This window comes from Rhipicephalus sanguineus, chromosome 8 (assembly GCF_013339695.2).
Source record: "Rhipicephalus sanguineus isolate Rsan-2018 chromosome 8, BIME_Rsan_1.4, whole genome shotgun sequence".
Lineage (NCBI taxonomy): Eukaryota > Metazoa > Arthropoda > Arachnida > Ixodida > Ixodidae > Rhipicephalus > Rhipicephalus sanguineus.
Genome location: NC_051183.1, coordinates 92880106 through 92894620, shown reverse-complemented (window position 1 = coordinate 92894620; position 14515 = coordinate 92880106). Strand labels below are relative to the sequence as shown.

At 49.2% G+C, this 14515-nt stretch overlaps 1 protein-coding gene across 1 annotated transcript in view; it reads right to left on the bottom strand.

The window, feature by feature from the left end:
• Positions 1 to 13788, bottom strand: part of LOC119402214 (synaptotagmin-5) — a 48275-nt gene extending 34487 nt beyond the window's left edge. Inside the window, exons 1-2 of the mRNA XM_037669343.2 lie at positions 13380 to 13788; positions 64 to 385 (exon numbers count right to left, since the gene is read on the bottom strand). Coding sequence (XP_037525271.2) covers positions 64 to 385; positions 13380 to 13439 — 382 coding nt within the window. The 5' untranslated portion in view covers positions 13440 to 13788. The remainder of the gene's footprint in view (positions 1 to 63; positions 386 to 13379) is intronic.
• Between the last annotated feature and the right edge of the window lie 727 nt (positions 13789 to 14515).

Here is a 14515-nt window from a genome sequence, read left to right as displayed (position 1 = left end):
CATTCCATCTCAGTCCAATGAACGGAGATGCCTGCCATATATTTTCAGAGTGTGTGCACACACCGATGGGACTGGCCGGGTCCTGGGCGTGGGGCGCGGGCGAGAGCAGCGGCGACAGGGATCGCGGCCGAGGCGACGTCGGTTCGGGCAGCGTTTCGGGCGACGGGGTGCGCCTCTCGGACGATATGGAGAGCCGGTGCACCAGCAGCGGCATGGCGCGGGCGTCCACCGACTTGGCGCGGGCCACCAGCGGCGAGCGCCGGAGCCTGGCCGACGGGCCGTCGCCGCCCCCGGCGTCCTCCATGTGCACGTCCGGCAGCGAGAGGCGAACGCAGCCACCGCACTCCTCCTCGTCTTCGCCCCGGTCCCGGAAGATGGACAGGTTCTGCGAAGTGGTGGTATCACACACACGCGTCATCGAGCGCACTATGGCTAACTGTGTATGTATGTATGTATGTATGTATGTATGTATGTATGTATGTATGTATGTATGTATGTATGTATGTATGTATGTATGTATGTATGTATGTATGTATGTATGTATGTATGTATGTATGTATGTATGTATGTATGTATGTATGTCACATCCTCATGACGTCACAAGAAATTGAGGGCACCTGTAGTCGGATAAAACATAAGAAGGCTGGAGGGGCCCTGCCCAGATGACCGATTTCTCCCGCAATTGAATAGTCCGCCTCATGTACTCGGCGATGTTCTGCGATGGCGGAGCCACCGACCGTCTGTCTGATTGTATTGTCTGGCTTGTCACCGACCATCTAGAGTACGCGCTCATTGGCTTAGGCTTGTGAGCATCTGCCTTTGTGACACGAATGCCTCTGCCTTCTGAAGTCTGGGGTGGATTACTAGGAGCAACTCTCAAAATAGACAAGCGGCACGGTAAGCATTGGCATGTTAACGCATCGCTTTGTCCGTTTTCCTACATCCAACAAAAGATATTGTCACGGGGTTGTGACGGCGAAGAAGGTGGCAATCAGACTGTTAAAGAAGAAACTCTTGATTGGGTGAACTTGTGCCAAGAAAAGCGAGTAGCACTCACTGTGCAAGCGAGCAACAGCTCACAATGCAACGATAGCGGCGAGCACAGTCGTCGATTGTCGAACAATCTGATCGTGGGTGAAGCACGTCGGCTTTTACACATGCATGATCGTATATTGCAACTTTATCGCTGGTGACCGTGTTAAGTCCAAATTAAACTCAGCTATTCGCGTTGTGGACGCAATCTTATTCGAGCATTCTGAAACAGTCGGGAAAGTTCCCATACAATCCGGTTTGGCCTGCGCCGAACGACAGCGCTTGGCTTTAGCAAGTGATACGCGGTCACTAATCGTAACAATATCGATAATTCGCATCAGTGTTCTTCTTACTTGCAGACTTCGCGAGTGGCTCTGGAGGAACACGGTGTAAGAGGAGGCCGCCGTCGCTGCAGTATGGGCACTACCAACATGAGGCGCCCAACGCGGTTGAGCGCGCGAAATTCGAAAAACACGTCCTACCACCAAACACCAGGCACCCAACGCCACATGCAGCTGTCGAATACACAGCGACGACGATGCTGTTTACATGACGCCACCATCTTAATGCTGTGAGAGATTTACAGAATCCGAAAAAATACCCAGGCCACGCTGCCATAGGAAGACATGGGACAGTGGCCTGGGAACTTTTGACGGACCCTGTAAATGAAATGTCGAGCAGTAGTGAATTGGGAAGAGCTAATGCAGAGCTATAACTTCTGTGTGTCAACAACAAATTCAAGGCAGTGACTAAAACACTAAATGGCAGATTACTGACCCTATTACTTGCCCACCAAAGCATGACAAACATGTTCCTTTTGCAACTCCATTAAAGTACTACCAGAATTTTACTTTTTAAAAAATTAACACTCCCCGCCCCCATAGCACCAATCCTCTGCAATGGGTTTTAGTTAGGGGTGTGCGAATATCCGAAACTTTGAATAGTCCAGTATTGTATTCGATTCGCAAAGTACTTGTACCATTCGAAATATTCGAACACCACAAAAATTCATAACAAGCACTGAAGTCAATACAAAGAATTTCACACTTGTGCTAGATTTCAGAAAATTTGATGTACAAAAAGAAAAATTAGTTCCAGTTGCCACATTTACCCCGCCACCCTCCCCCCAATGCGTTTTTGCAAATGTGCCAGTATTCAAGTATTCAACAGCGCCAAAACAAGGTAGCTGTTGCAAAAGTAAGAATAAAGGTCTAAAAATAAGTAAACTGTATCATTCTGGGTTATCATAAGATGAATCACCTGCAATGAATATCGTGCCGATCAGTTGTCAATGCTCCACCCAACTGAGAAAGCAAGCTTAGAGGATTAAACTATGACGACATCATTAGTATGTCGGCACTAGTGTGTCTAGTGAGCGGTTGTTTTCGTTGCCTGGAGGAATGGTAATATGCACAACGATGTCGCTGCTTCCCGAGCATACCTAGCAGCTATCCTTCCTTCGTTACAACATAAAATAACTGCATACGTGGCAATTTCAAGCAATATTGTTGTACAATGCATACATCTTATGTATATTGTTCGCTCAGGAAATTTACGTTTTTATCCTGGTTAGGGAGACAAAAGATTTTTCTTTTGCAAAAGCCAGTAGTTGTACTATTCGCATTCAAAAATATCCTAATAATAGTCATAGTTTAACGTCCCGAAACCACTATATAATTATGAGAGACGCCGTATAGTGGAGGGCTCCGGAAATTTCGGCCACCTGGGGTTCCTTAACGTGCACCTAAATCTATGTACATGGACCTCAAGCATTTGCGCCTCCGTCGAAATTATGAAAATTCCATCCCGCGATTTTCGGGTCAGCAGTCTTGCATCATAACCACTAGACCACCGTGGCGGGCGCATTAAAGAATATTCAAAAAAATATTCGATTCGCATTTGGTTTTCGCTATTGGGATTTGCTTCGAAGTAGAAAATTTGCTATTCGCGCGCCCTTACTTATAGTCTGCCATAGCAACAACTTGGGTTGGGCGAGTCGGTCCATCTTGCGGATAACTTGTAGTAGCGCAAAAAGACGACGCACCAAGGGGACACGAAAGACACGAACTCGCAACTATGATCCCCGTATTCTCAAACAAGCCTCGACTCGAATTTCGTCCTTCACATAACCGAGTTGAGCACAGCGCCGCTGCTCTACTGAAAGTGACGCTACGCTTCCCAAGAATCGCTGCCGATTATCGCTGATAGGCGGTGACTTGTTCTGCCTAGAGACGGCGATCCCATCGACCTCCTCAAGTCAAGGTGAAGCGTTGAATGAAGGGACGTTCTAGAATACGGGGGCAAATTTACTTCAGAAATTCACACACGTACAAGTTACTACCAATACATTTTTATTTGGCTGTTACCCTCGGCTGTTTTTTTTTTTCGAAGTGTCTAAGCAACACGTGCATTGTCATGTTGCTTGAGTGTGCGCAAATTTTGTTCTTCGATAAGAGTGCATTCGACTATTAATCCATTTCTGTGTCGCTCGGGGGGTGGGGGGTCCATGAGTGCATATATAATATAATAATATGATATATAATATAATAATATAATAAATTTAGTTGCGAGTGTAGCGAGTGGTGTCTTTCTTGTACCCTCTGTCCTCGACAAAAGTGTGCTGCTTAACTGGCATTCATTTCGGTAGCGAAAAAAATTAAAGACGCAGACACAAGAGAGGACACATATACAGGACGGGCGCTAGTCCTCTCTATGTGTCCTCTGTTGTGTCTGCGTCTTTATTTTTTGCGCTAACAAAATGAATGCCACTGATCGCAACCAACTAGCCCGCATTACGGCTTTGAGTGCGCTGCTTCACCATGTGACACGCCGCAGGACTGGCGCTGGACCGCCAACTCTGCAGCGGTGGTCCTGATGTGTGTGTTCCTTCTTTGCCCTTGTTTTTTATTTTTTCGTGCTGCTACAGGTTATTCGCTAGTTTCAGTCTAGTCTTTCACTTTTACGCATTTGAACATTTTCAGGAGGTCGGAAATGTCATATGCTACCTCTGTGTGATCAGATGCACACTGTTTTCATCCGTGCTTGTTTTTTGCGCGCTGATGCTTCGCGGCGTACCGTTCATCCCAATAATCACATAGGGCTACATGTGACACTGCGATCGCTCAGTAACCATAACATCCATGCGCAGTGCTCAGATTGACCTAATCTCATTTCTTGTCGGTTTAGGGGTCGTTTATGTGGCTTCTTTTTTAAAATTTGCGGGCCCGCATATTCTCATGGGCACACGAGAGCAATAACGCACGCGCCCATACAAGACCAGTGCGAATATTGAGGATTTTACGTAAGACACATGGGCGCTGCCGCTTTAGGCTGTCAAAAGAATGTTTCCTTATTTTGCAACGAAAGCTGTTATAATACCATTTCAACGGTCGTTTTTGGCGCCGTAGGTGTCCGCCGCCGGTATCCGTAACCGCTATCGCGCAAAAAAAAGAAAAAAGAACAAATAAGAAAAAATGTCCAGCATGGAACGGGGTTCGAAGCTCAGCCCTCTGCGTGGGAGCCCAGTATTCAACCACAGAGCCACGCCGGTGCTTCAACCTGCTTTGCAAAAATGTCCTGTACAGGCTTCATGCCGGGAAGGAACCACATTAACATATGTAATATAGCGTGGTAGAAGAGTAAAATAACAACTAGGCGTCACACGACGGCAATTCTGTAACCAGGCGTCACACAATGCGAACTGCGCAACGAGTCGGTTGTTAAATGCTTCCAACCCATTACAAAGAGCTCTCCCATAATTCTTCATCGTCATCAGCCACAGCATTAACAAAGTGCACATAATGCCGTACAGGTGTTTAGCAGGTACCATGGTTCTCCGCAGCATGACGAACAATGGTATATCGGCTGCATCCGTACTTCACAAAAATTATGACGATATATAGCCTAGCGGGTTCCTCGCAAGTGCACTTCTACTGGTTGCCAGGGAAGCCCATAAGGCTCCCGTGATCCATTTCCTCAGGCTCTCAATAAAGTTAATTCCCCCTCTCTCTCTCTCTCTCTTTCTCACGTTAACGTATGTCATATAGCTTGTTGGGAGAATTAAATAGCGACCGGGCGTCACACAAGGCGAATTACGTAACTAGTGCGTCGTTTAAAGCTTCGAATCCATTACAAAGGGCTGAGCCATAATTCATCGCTATCAGCCGTCGCATCAACAAAGTACACAAATTCCTTACAGATGTGTAGCTGGTACCTCGCTTCTCAGCAGAATGAAGAACAATGGCGTAGTAGGTGCTTCCTAACTTCACAAAAATGATGATTTATGGCGTAGTGGGTGCCTTGCTATGGTGTACTTGTATTAGTAGCCCCATGAAAGTTTACAGCGAGCAATAGAATTACCGCTCTTCCAGCTTTGGCTGTGACTGTGCTGTGCTTTCCGCGCAAGCCTGGCGTTTTCTGTGTATCGCGACGTGGCTTAAGAAGATCATGAAACGTCGAATGCACCAACCCAATCGTTTTGATGTGTACGCGTCTACAGTAGCACTGTCTGTTTAGTTCTTAAAGGGGCCCTGCAACACCTTTCTTAGTTATATTGGAATAGTCTCATTATTGACGTATGACTCTTCACGAGTCATATGCCGCAAAAAGTTTTCGAATCCGTCAAGTCTAAGTGGTGTTACCAAATTATAGAGATCACGTTCCGCAGCTTTCTCCCTCAACTCAACGCCGCGAGCGCGCGGAAAGCTAGGCAGCGAGTCGACGGAGGGAGCGCAGAGGAGCGAGGCTCCGCCCAAGAGCGCCGGCGGAGTTTTTTTCTTCATTTTTTTCTCTCTGACGTCTGGGCGCAACCACGTGGTCTGTGCCGCCACTTCCGGTCGGCTTGCGTCGTTCTCGTCGAGCGGAGTCGATCGCACTGTGTATCGCGCGTGCTTGAAAACTGCGCGTCGGTTTGGTAATGTTGGGTGTGCTCCTCGAACGCCGTAGTGTTTTTATCGCTCTGCCAACCATGGAAGCAAACCTGCGTGCTCGTTTGGAACGAATGACAGCTGAGATCGGTTTCGGCCCATACTCCGATACACCGCCTCGTAAGACGGCACTGGCAGACGACCCCGAAGCGCCGCCATTACCGGACGCCAGCATTGTTATCGGAGACACGCTGCGCCCCTGCCTCGGTCGGTCGTGAGAACGTGCCGACGATGCAGTTCTCGGCTGACGAGGCAACACTCGAACGGCTGCCACTCTCAACGGCAACCGGCGATGGTCAAAAGCACAGAAATATTCACGTTTTCGGCACTGCGCATGGCGAAGAAAACGGAACCACGCAACTACGAGCAGACGAGCTGTCGGTGAGACCGGAAGTGCTAATATTAATGTTTGTTCGGTGTTTTTACCGCGATAACAGAATATAGACATACATATTATCTACTTATTGAACTCAAAATTAACAACGAAAGTAATAATGAGGGTGTTATCGTGATTATAACATCAGCCAATGGTGTAACTGCCGACAATCGCGTCATATTTTGCGGACTAATACATCATTTGTCGAGAGAAGAGGGAGCGATTTTCAGCTGACTTTGAGAATTTATTGTAAATTCCAGGCCGTGCGCATCGCTATAATATTTGGATCGCGTGTTCTCGGGAGCCTCGACTACCGATCGGCAGCGCTTTTTGAGCATGCTCGAAAAGTGTTGCAGGGCCCCGTTAAAGGTACAAAACATGAAGGCTACAGCCAAATATGGCGGCACTGAAACCCATAAAGTAGTCTATGCGCCAAAATAAATTGATCGAACAGAAGGACAAATAGGTTCACTTGCAGCGGTTCACATTTGTTTTGACAACCCGCCGACTTTAATGTCGCCGCACAAACAAAGGCGACGGTTACAAAGGTTTGCCCTACGAAGCGCAGCTTTGCGGCTTTGTATTCTAAAACTTGCGTGTCTATCGCTCTTTTTGTTCGTGCGGCACTTTTACGTCGGCGGTTTCTCAAGATCGATATCGATCAAAATGATCGATAGGCAATGTGACGGTGTGAAACGATGAACTAGCTATGTTGTGAAATCATTGTCTTACGCATATATATATATATATATATATATATATATATATATATATATATATATATATATATATATATATATATATATATATATATATATATATATATTGTCAAGACGTTTATTACGGCTGTGTCAGTCTGCTGCACCGGTCTCGCCGACGCCGTTGCACTCCTCTCTCCATCTGACCGCGTCTTCACTAGAAAAGGCTTGTTGGTGCCATTTGCGACCGTGGAAGTCATTCAGGGCGACATCGATATTTTTGTTACGAACCCATCCCCGCACATTGTTAGGTTGGTGCGAGGGGAATATCTCGGCAGAGCTGAAGCCCTCGAAGACGCACAAGTTATGGACGCACCGGGTGACACGCACTGCGCCAGCTCCCATTCGCTCAGTGCTGTTTCCACATCTGATTCGTCACCCGCTGATTTATTTGGTTCCTCGATTGCTGACAACCTTACGTCGGTCCAGCGTTCCCAGCTTCTATGCCTGTTGGAAGAATTTCGTTCTTCGTTCGATGTAGCGCAAACTTCTCTCGGCCGCACGTCTGCTGTCACGCATCGCATCGACACTGGCGCCCAACCACCACTGCGGCAACGTCCATATCGCGTGTCGCCAACAGAACGCCGCGTAATTACCGAGCAAGTCGAAGACATGCTTCGCCGCGATATTATTCGACCCTCAAACAGCCCGTGGGCTTCTCCTGTCGTTCTCGTTGCGAAGAAGGACGGCTCTGTGCGGTTCTGTGTGGACTACCGACGACTCAATAAGATCACCCGTAAGGACGTTTATCCCCTACCTCGAATAGACGATGCCATTGACAGCCTGCAAGGAGCAGAATTTTTTTCATCGCTCGATTTGCGCTCAGGGTACTGGCAAGTCCCCATGGAGGATGACGCTCGACCGAAGACAGCGTTTGTCACACCCGACGGCTTGTACGAATTCAACGTCATGCCGTTTGGGCTGTGCAATGCGCCCGCGACCTTTGAGCGCATGATGGACCGTTCTGCGCAACTTGAAATGGCACACGTGTCTATGCTACCTCGACGACGTCGTCGTTTTCACCCCGGACTTCTCAACACACCTTCAACGCCTGCGGCAGGTCTTGGCGCGCTTGAGCGACGCCGGGCTACAATTGAATCTCAAGAAGTGCCGATTTGCAGCACGGCAGCTGATGATACTAGGATACGTGGTGTCCAAGGACGGCATCCTCCCAGATCCAGCCAAGCTTCGGGTTGTGACAGAGTTCCCCAAACCTACGTCCGTCAAAGAACTGCGCAGTTTCGTAAGACTATATGCTCCTACTTTCGGCGCTTCATCCGAAACTTCGCGACTATCATATCACCGCTGACGAAGCTCCTTGGAAGTAACGGGCCCCTCAATTCGTGGTCGTCAGAGTGCGACGACGCTTTCGCAAAGCTCCGTCGTTTATTGACGTCTCCTCCCATTCTACGCCACTACGACCCTACGGCCCCTACACACGGACGCCAGCGGTGTTGGCCTCGGTGCTGTCCTTGCGCAGCGCAAACCTAGGTTCCCGGAATATGTCGTCGCATATGCAAGTCGTACGCTTACTAAAGCCGAGACCAACTACACCGTCACGGAGAAAGAATGCCTGGCAATCATTTGGGCCCTTACAAAGTTCCGACCTTACTTGTATGGTCGCCCATTTGATGTCGTCACCGACCATCATGCACTGTGCTGGTTGTCGTCATTGAAGGATCCCTCAGGCCGTCTTGCCCGTTGGGCACTTCGCCTGCAAGACTACGACATCCGCGTGCTGTACCGCAACGGACGTCAGCATGCTGACGCCGACGCCCTGTCGCGCTCCCCCTTGCCTGACGACAATGCCCGCAACTCAGCGTCTCACTTTGTCGTTTCTTCCATCGATATTCACACCATCGCTACCGAGCAGCGCAAGGATCAATGGATTGCCTCACTGATAGACTTGCTGACTGATCCATCGGCCACACCATCCACTCGCTTGTTGCGTCGTCAAGCCCACCATTTCGCCATTCGCGACGACCTGCTCCGTGCACCGACGCAATTACAACGGCGACGGCCGCCAGTGGCTACTAGTAATACCCCGCACCTCCACCAAATTGTCAAGACGTTTATTAACGGGCACACAGCGACGGCGCATGGCAGCGACAGTCAAAGCGGGGCGACTCTCTGCACGAGGGGCGTGCTCTCAGAGAAGAGAACGACCTACTGGAAGGCGCTTGAGAGGACGACCCATCACTGAGTAGGGAACGCGTCGCTACAATTTATATATATATATATATATATATATATATATATATATATATATATATATATATATATATATATATATATATATATATATTAGAGGCACGAGCACTCAGTGACACTCCTGTTTCTCTTCCAAGCACTTCTGATCGAGCGCTTCCTTCCGGTGTCCCGAATACTCATAAAAACTCTTCAAAAAATTGGAACTGGTACAAAATCGATGTCTCGGGTTCAAGTTGAAAGTTATGTTGGCCACACGTGGCATTGGAGCATAAGTTTATTTAAAATAAAGGTTTGGTTAGCTGTTAGGATAATTAAGGAAAATTAATTGAACGACTTCATTTCAAGAGCAGACGGTTTTTCTTTTGAGCACCTGGGATCGTTGCGGCGCCTGGCGGAGCAGATCTCAACCACGCGCTCCTTTCTACGAGGCCTCCGAGATCCGCTTTGGCAGCGCGACGGAACACTTAATTTGCCCAAGGAATACACCAAGGCAACACCGACGTGCGAGTGCTACAACTACACCGTAAGTCATGGATCAGGGTCGCTTCCAATTGTTATCGTAATCCATAAGCTCCGCAGGTGAGCGAAAGAGACAAGTGAGCTTGCCTAAAGCGGCGCGCATGCGCAGAACTGCGCGCGACGATAGAAGAAACGAACAGTGCAACAACCACATGCGTGCGCGTAAAGGGGGTGGGGGTTGCTGTGATACGCCCCCCCCCCCCCTCCCTCCAGCCCAAACCTGTAATGGGTAATCCTGTACACGCCTATGTCCAGGAACAGAGTTGAGGAAACTGGCGAATGGTGGTCCCGTGTAACATCAGGATTCTAATCCTAGAAAGTGGAATGCACAGGTCGTAGGAACAGTTTAGTGTGCACTGAAGTTCAAAGTGCTGTTGCAGAAGAGCTTTGTCAGTGCTTGCTCGAAGTGCTGAACGCGGACTCAGAAATGCAATTTGACCGTCGGATTTTTAGAAGCCGAACGACCTAGCGGACCGCCGCCAGTTCGCCGTGCCATGTCGATGGACTCCAACGGCCAAAAAGGTTACTTAGATGACCGCTAATCAAGTTCTGAGCCTGTGACGAAATTATAATGCGCAAGGTGTGCCAACCATGTGCATATGGTGCAAGTGAAACGAGCGAGCAACAAAGGCTCTGACCTGATTGCGAAGTGCTGGGATCGATCTAATGTTGCATCATTACTGCTATCAAGCCGACACTCATTTTTCTATGTCACTGTTTATTATTGAGAAATACGGGTTACGCAATACATCTTTTGACCCGTGCATCTTCAGTGGCGTCAATCCAGAAAAATCACTAGGGGGACATCTTTCCATGGCCGCCATTTTGTTTTTATAAATAGGCTTTATCGTCTTTTAATTACATAAAAATTCAGCCATGCTTTGAAATAAAATTGAAAAACGAGCATGGGTTCACAGTCCTCGGAAGAAGAGGAGGATGGGTGTATAACCTTGCACACGCGCGTTTGCCTTATGGTGTAAATTATTATCATGGTCCGTGAATACCAGTTAGAAATAACTTTCCACATTTCATTCCTGGTAACTTAGCATGTTTTTGTTCACCGCTGACTTTTTCTAAATTCTAAAACAGCACAACAGTGACTTTTTCTAAATTCTAAAACAGCATCTGTCAAGTGCCAGAAACACTTGAGCACATATTTTGTACCTGCCCACCGTACGCACGCGAACGACAGAAACTGATTTCCTCGACTGAAGGAATGCATAATAGGCCATTAACTGATGAGGTTGTGTTGGGCCCATGGCCTGACGCCAACAGCACAACTGTGGTCATAAGAGCGGTTGCAGCTTTCCTACAAGCCACTGGACTGGATGCGCGGCTATAGCACTGCACCACCTAGACGGGACTGTACATACTCACCTCTCTTACTTACCATCGTCATCCATCATTCTTTTTTCTCCCCTTTCCCCACCCCCGGTGTAGAGTAGCAGGCTAGAGCATAATATCGCTCAGGCCGACCTCTCTGCCTTTCTATAAATAAACCTCTCTCTCTCTAAAACAGCACCATTATAGTCGAGCAATGTTACTCACACCGAATTGTCAATGGCTTCCACCAAATCGTCTACATAAATAAGAAACGGTAGATGGCCAGGAATTCTACTGACTTTGCATTTTAAAGCCCAGCGTAGCAAGCATATGCGCTACGTCAGAAGTAACCCGCAGCATTTCGGAAACATTGGCACTTCAGTGCCTTTCGGAACGAAAAGCAGCTTTCATTTTTGCAGCTCGTTCTACGGTTTGGAAGGGCTTCGCGATGCGCTTATGGTAGGGTAACCACAAATAACACACTACAAAGAAACACACAGGGCACAGTTTAACAGGAGTTCACCTTTCAAAGTTGGGTTTTAGGGACAGTGAGCTATGCTTAGCTGTCAAGCAAATAAATATGATGTTTGAAAGACAACTCTCAAGGGGGAACACTTTCAAAGGGTGTCCCCACAACATGAACACAGGGAGGGTCAGGGCCCCCCCTCGCCCCCGCCCCGACCACCCCATAACGTATGCGACTGTAGCAACATCTCTACAGGTCCGCGATGTTTTCGCATCCCACCGTCGTTGTTGCCGATGCGCCATAGACTCTGTGGCAGTTGTGTGAAAGATTCCTCACGTCCTACAAGAAGCCTTGCGAAAGACACGAACGAGAGCACAGGTGCGAAGGCGGCGCCTTCGTATCAGAGCGCGCGTGGCTGCCCCTAGCAAACGCGCCAATGGAAACCGCCGTCCCTACCTCAACCCAGAGTCCCGGGAGCGCCACTACGCACAGCGCTACTCCGCGGTTAACCGAGGAACAAGGTCAGGTCATGCGCCTCGGGTCACACGGCACCCATAGGCATCGGCAAGGCACGCGCGCTGCGAAGGTTAAGTTAAAGCGAGGCAGTTCCCCAAGCACACTTCGCGCAAGCTCACTGTATCATGACGATCGAAACTCATGCAATGGAAATGCACGTATTGCGGTCATACACGGCATGCTGCGTCTTCAGCGTCCAAGCCACACAAGATTCTAACAACAAAAAAGACGCAGGCGATCGGCGCAAGGATGTCGAACCATGTTCAAGTTCACTTCGATTTTCTCGCACAGGGAATATTCCTTGCGTTTCGTAGCACTAGCCGCGAAGCGAGGCACACAACTGCGAATCCAGCAAAGCGCTTCTGTCGGCCTGTTGCGCTGCTTGCAACAAGTGCCTCCGCCGCCTCCTTGTTCAGGCAGTTCCCGTCATTCTCCAACCCGACCCGACGTGCTATAGAGTAACCAGTGCAATGCTTAAGCGTTAGCGCTTCATGGTGGAGTCTCCCAACCTTCGCCATCCAGCGAATGGCTCACCTTTGCCGCAGAGTTTGCCGAAAGGTACCGTCAGATGCCCGATTAACAGCGACAGGCTCGCTAGAGTTGGCACCGAAATGGAGAAAGAGGGCCCCACAAATCGCAGCCGACGCAATCTACGTGCGCTCCCAACAGCACCATTTTTTTTTCGCCGGGATTGCGCAACGTCCAGACTCTACCGCATTGTCGGAACACGCTCGCGCCAAGAGCCACACGACGCATCGAGCCCAACCACCTGTCACCTGCCTTCCATCTCCCCCGGCGCAACACTCTCGCTACTTTGGGGAGCGCAAGCTGTGAGGCCTCATGGGGCTGCTAGGGAAGCGATCGAGATAAGGAGTGCAAAAAAAAAAGACGGGTGTTTGTGCGTCTGTGTGTACGCATGTACCTCGCCGACTCGCCGGGTCACCTAAGCAAAAGATGTCCGCGTCTTTGCAATCGAACATAATGCAAATGACATCCGGTTGTGCCGACGAGAAACCGCGGACGCCCCTTCGTAGAAAGCTACGAGGTTGCTTTGACACTTTTCTCAAAGAATCACCGCGAGGCATGCAGGGAGCAAAGGATGCAGCGATCTACGGGGAAGGGATTGCAATCTGCGCATCACGTCCCTACGCAGGTTCCGCTACACGACCGCGATGCGCGCGGCGCAAGTAGATGCACGCACCCGGCGCCGCGCTATCTTCCGAGATGCGAGCGTGCCGAAAGGGACCCCTCACCTTGAAGGCGAGCCGCTTCCAGTGGCCGTCGCTACCCCAGCTCCTGGAACGGGCCGCCATTGCGAGCCGTCGAGGAGGCGACGTCGACAGGCACGGCAAGACCGCGGCGGAGCCGCCTGAGGGACGCGTTGCCTTGTGAGTGCGCAGGCGCCGATCGACCGCTGCTTGCTTGCTTGCTTGCTTGCTGCTGCAGCCGCCGACGGTGGGGGAAAAGAAACGAGCGCTCCCTACACGCCCCTTTCCCTACTGTTCTCAACACGTCGCACGCTTTCCCCGTCAGAGATGCTCTCTCTCCCCGGCTGACACCTTTTCGCCCGATTCTCTTTTGATACCTTCCCTTTTTTTTCCTTCGTATTTCTCGTCCCGCGTTTTTTTCTTTTTTCCTATTGACCGTTTTTCCGAAATGAAGATTGAAGGGAAAGACGGGCGCCGGTGCGACGGCCCGCTATTTTTTTTTCTTCCTTACCCGATGCGCTATAGGTCCATTATTTTTCCTCCACTTATTATACCGCGCTCCGAAAAGCGTACTTAAAAGTCTCCGCTTAACGCGGGAGCCAAGGTGAAGTGATCTCGATGTCCTTTATTTTTTTTTTCCGTCTCGGAGAAAATGGGGTGCGGAGGCGGTCGGCACTTTCAAAGTGTAAAAAAAAACAGCACGCTGAACTTCTCATCTTCAATTCATTATATTCCTCACCACATATTTGCTTTTCGTTAACTCTTTCTTTTTACTCCCTAACCACATTCTTATTGTCCGCAGCAACGCTAAGTAAGCTTCCAGCACGTGTCGCGTAAACTCGACGTCTGTATTCCCGGATAGCGTGCTCCTGCGTCACACTTCGTCTCGTTTGCAACCCACGAAATTTCTGGTCCATTAGATTTTAATTACCCCAACTCCCCAGCCGTCACGTTCCTCCTCGCCACATTGACGACTAACGTGGTGAATGCCGGCGAATTGAAAAACGGCTCATTTTCACTCGAGTTCGTGAAAGAAAAGCCTGATGAAGATACGTTAAACCTGGGTAAAAAGAAATATTTATAAAAAAAATTCTTAAAGACAGAACATGACCCCCTTCCCGTACCACTGAGCATAACGGGAAACGTGATGAAAAGTCATCGTATACGACGCCTTCCTAACG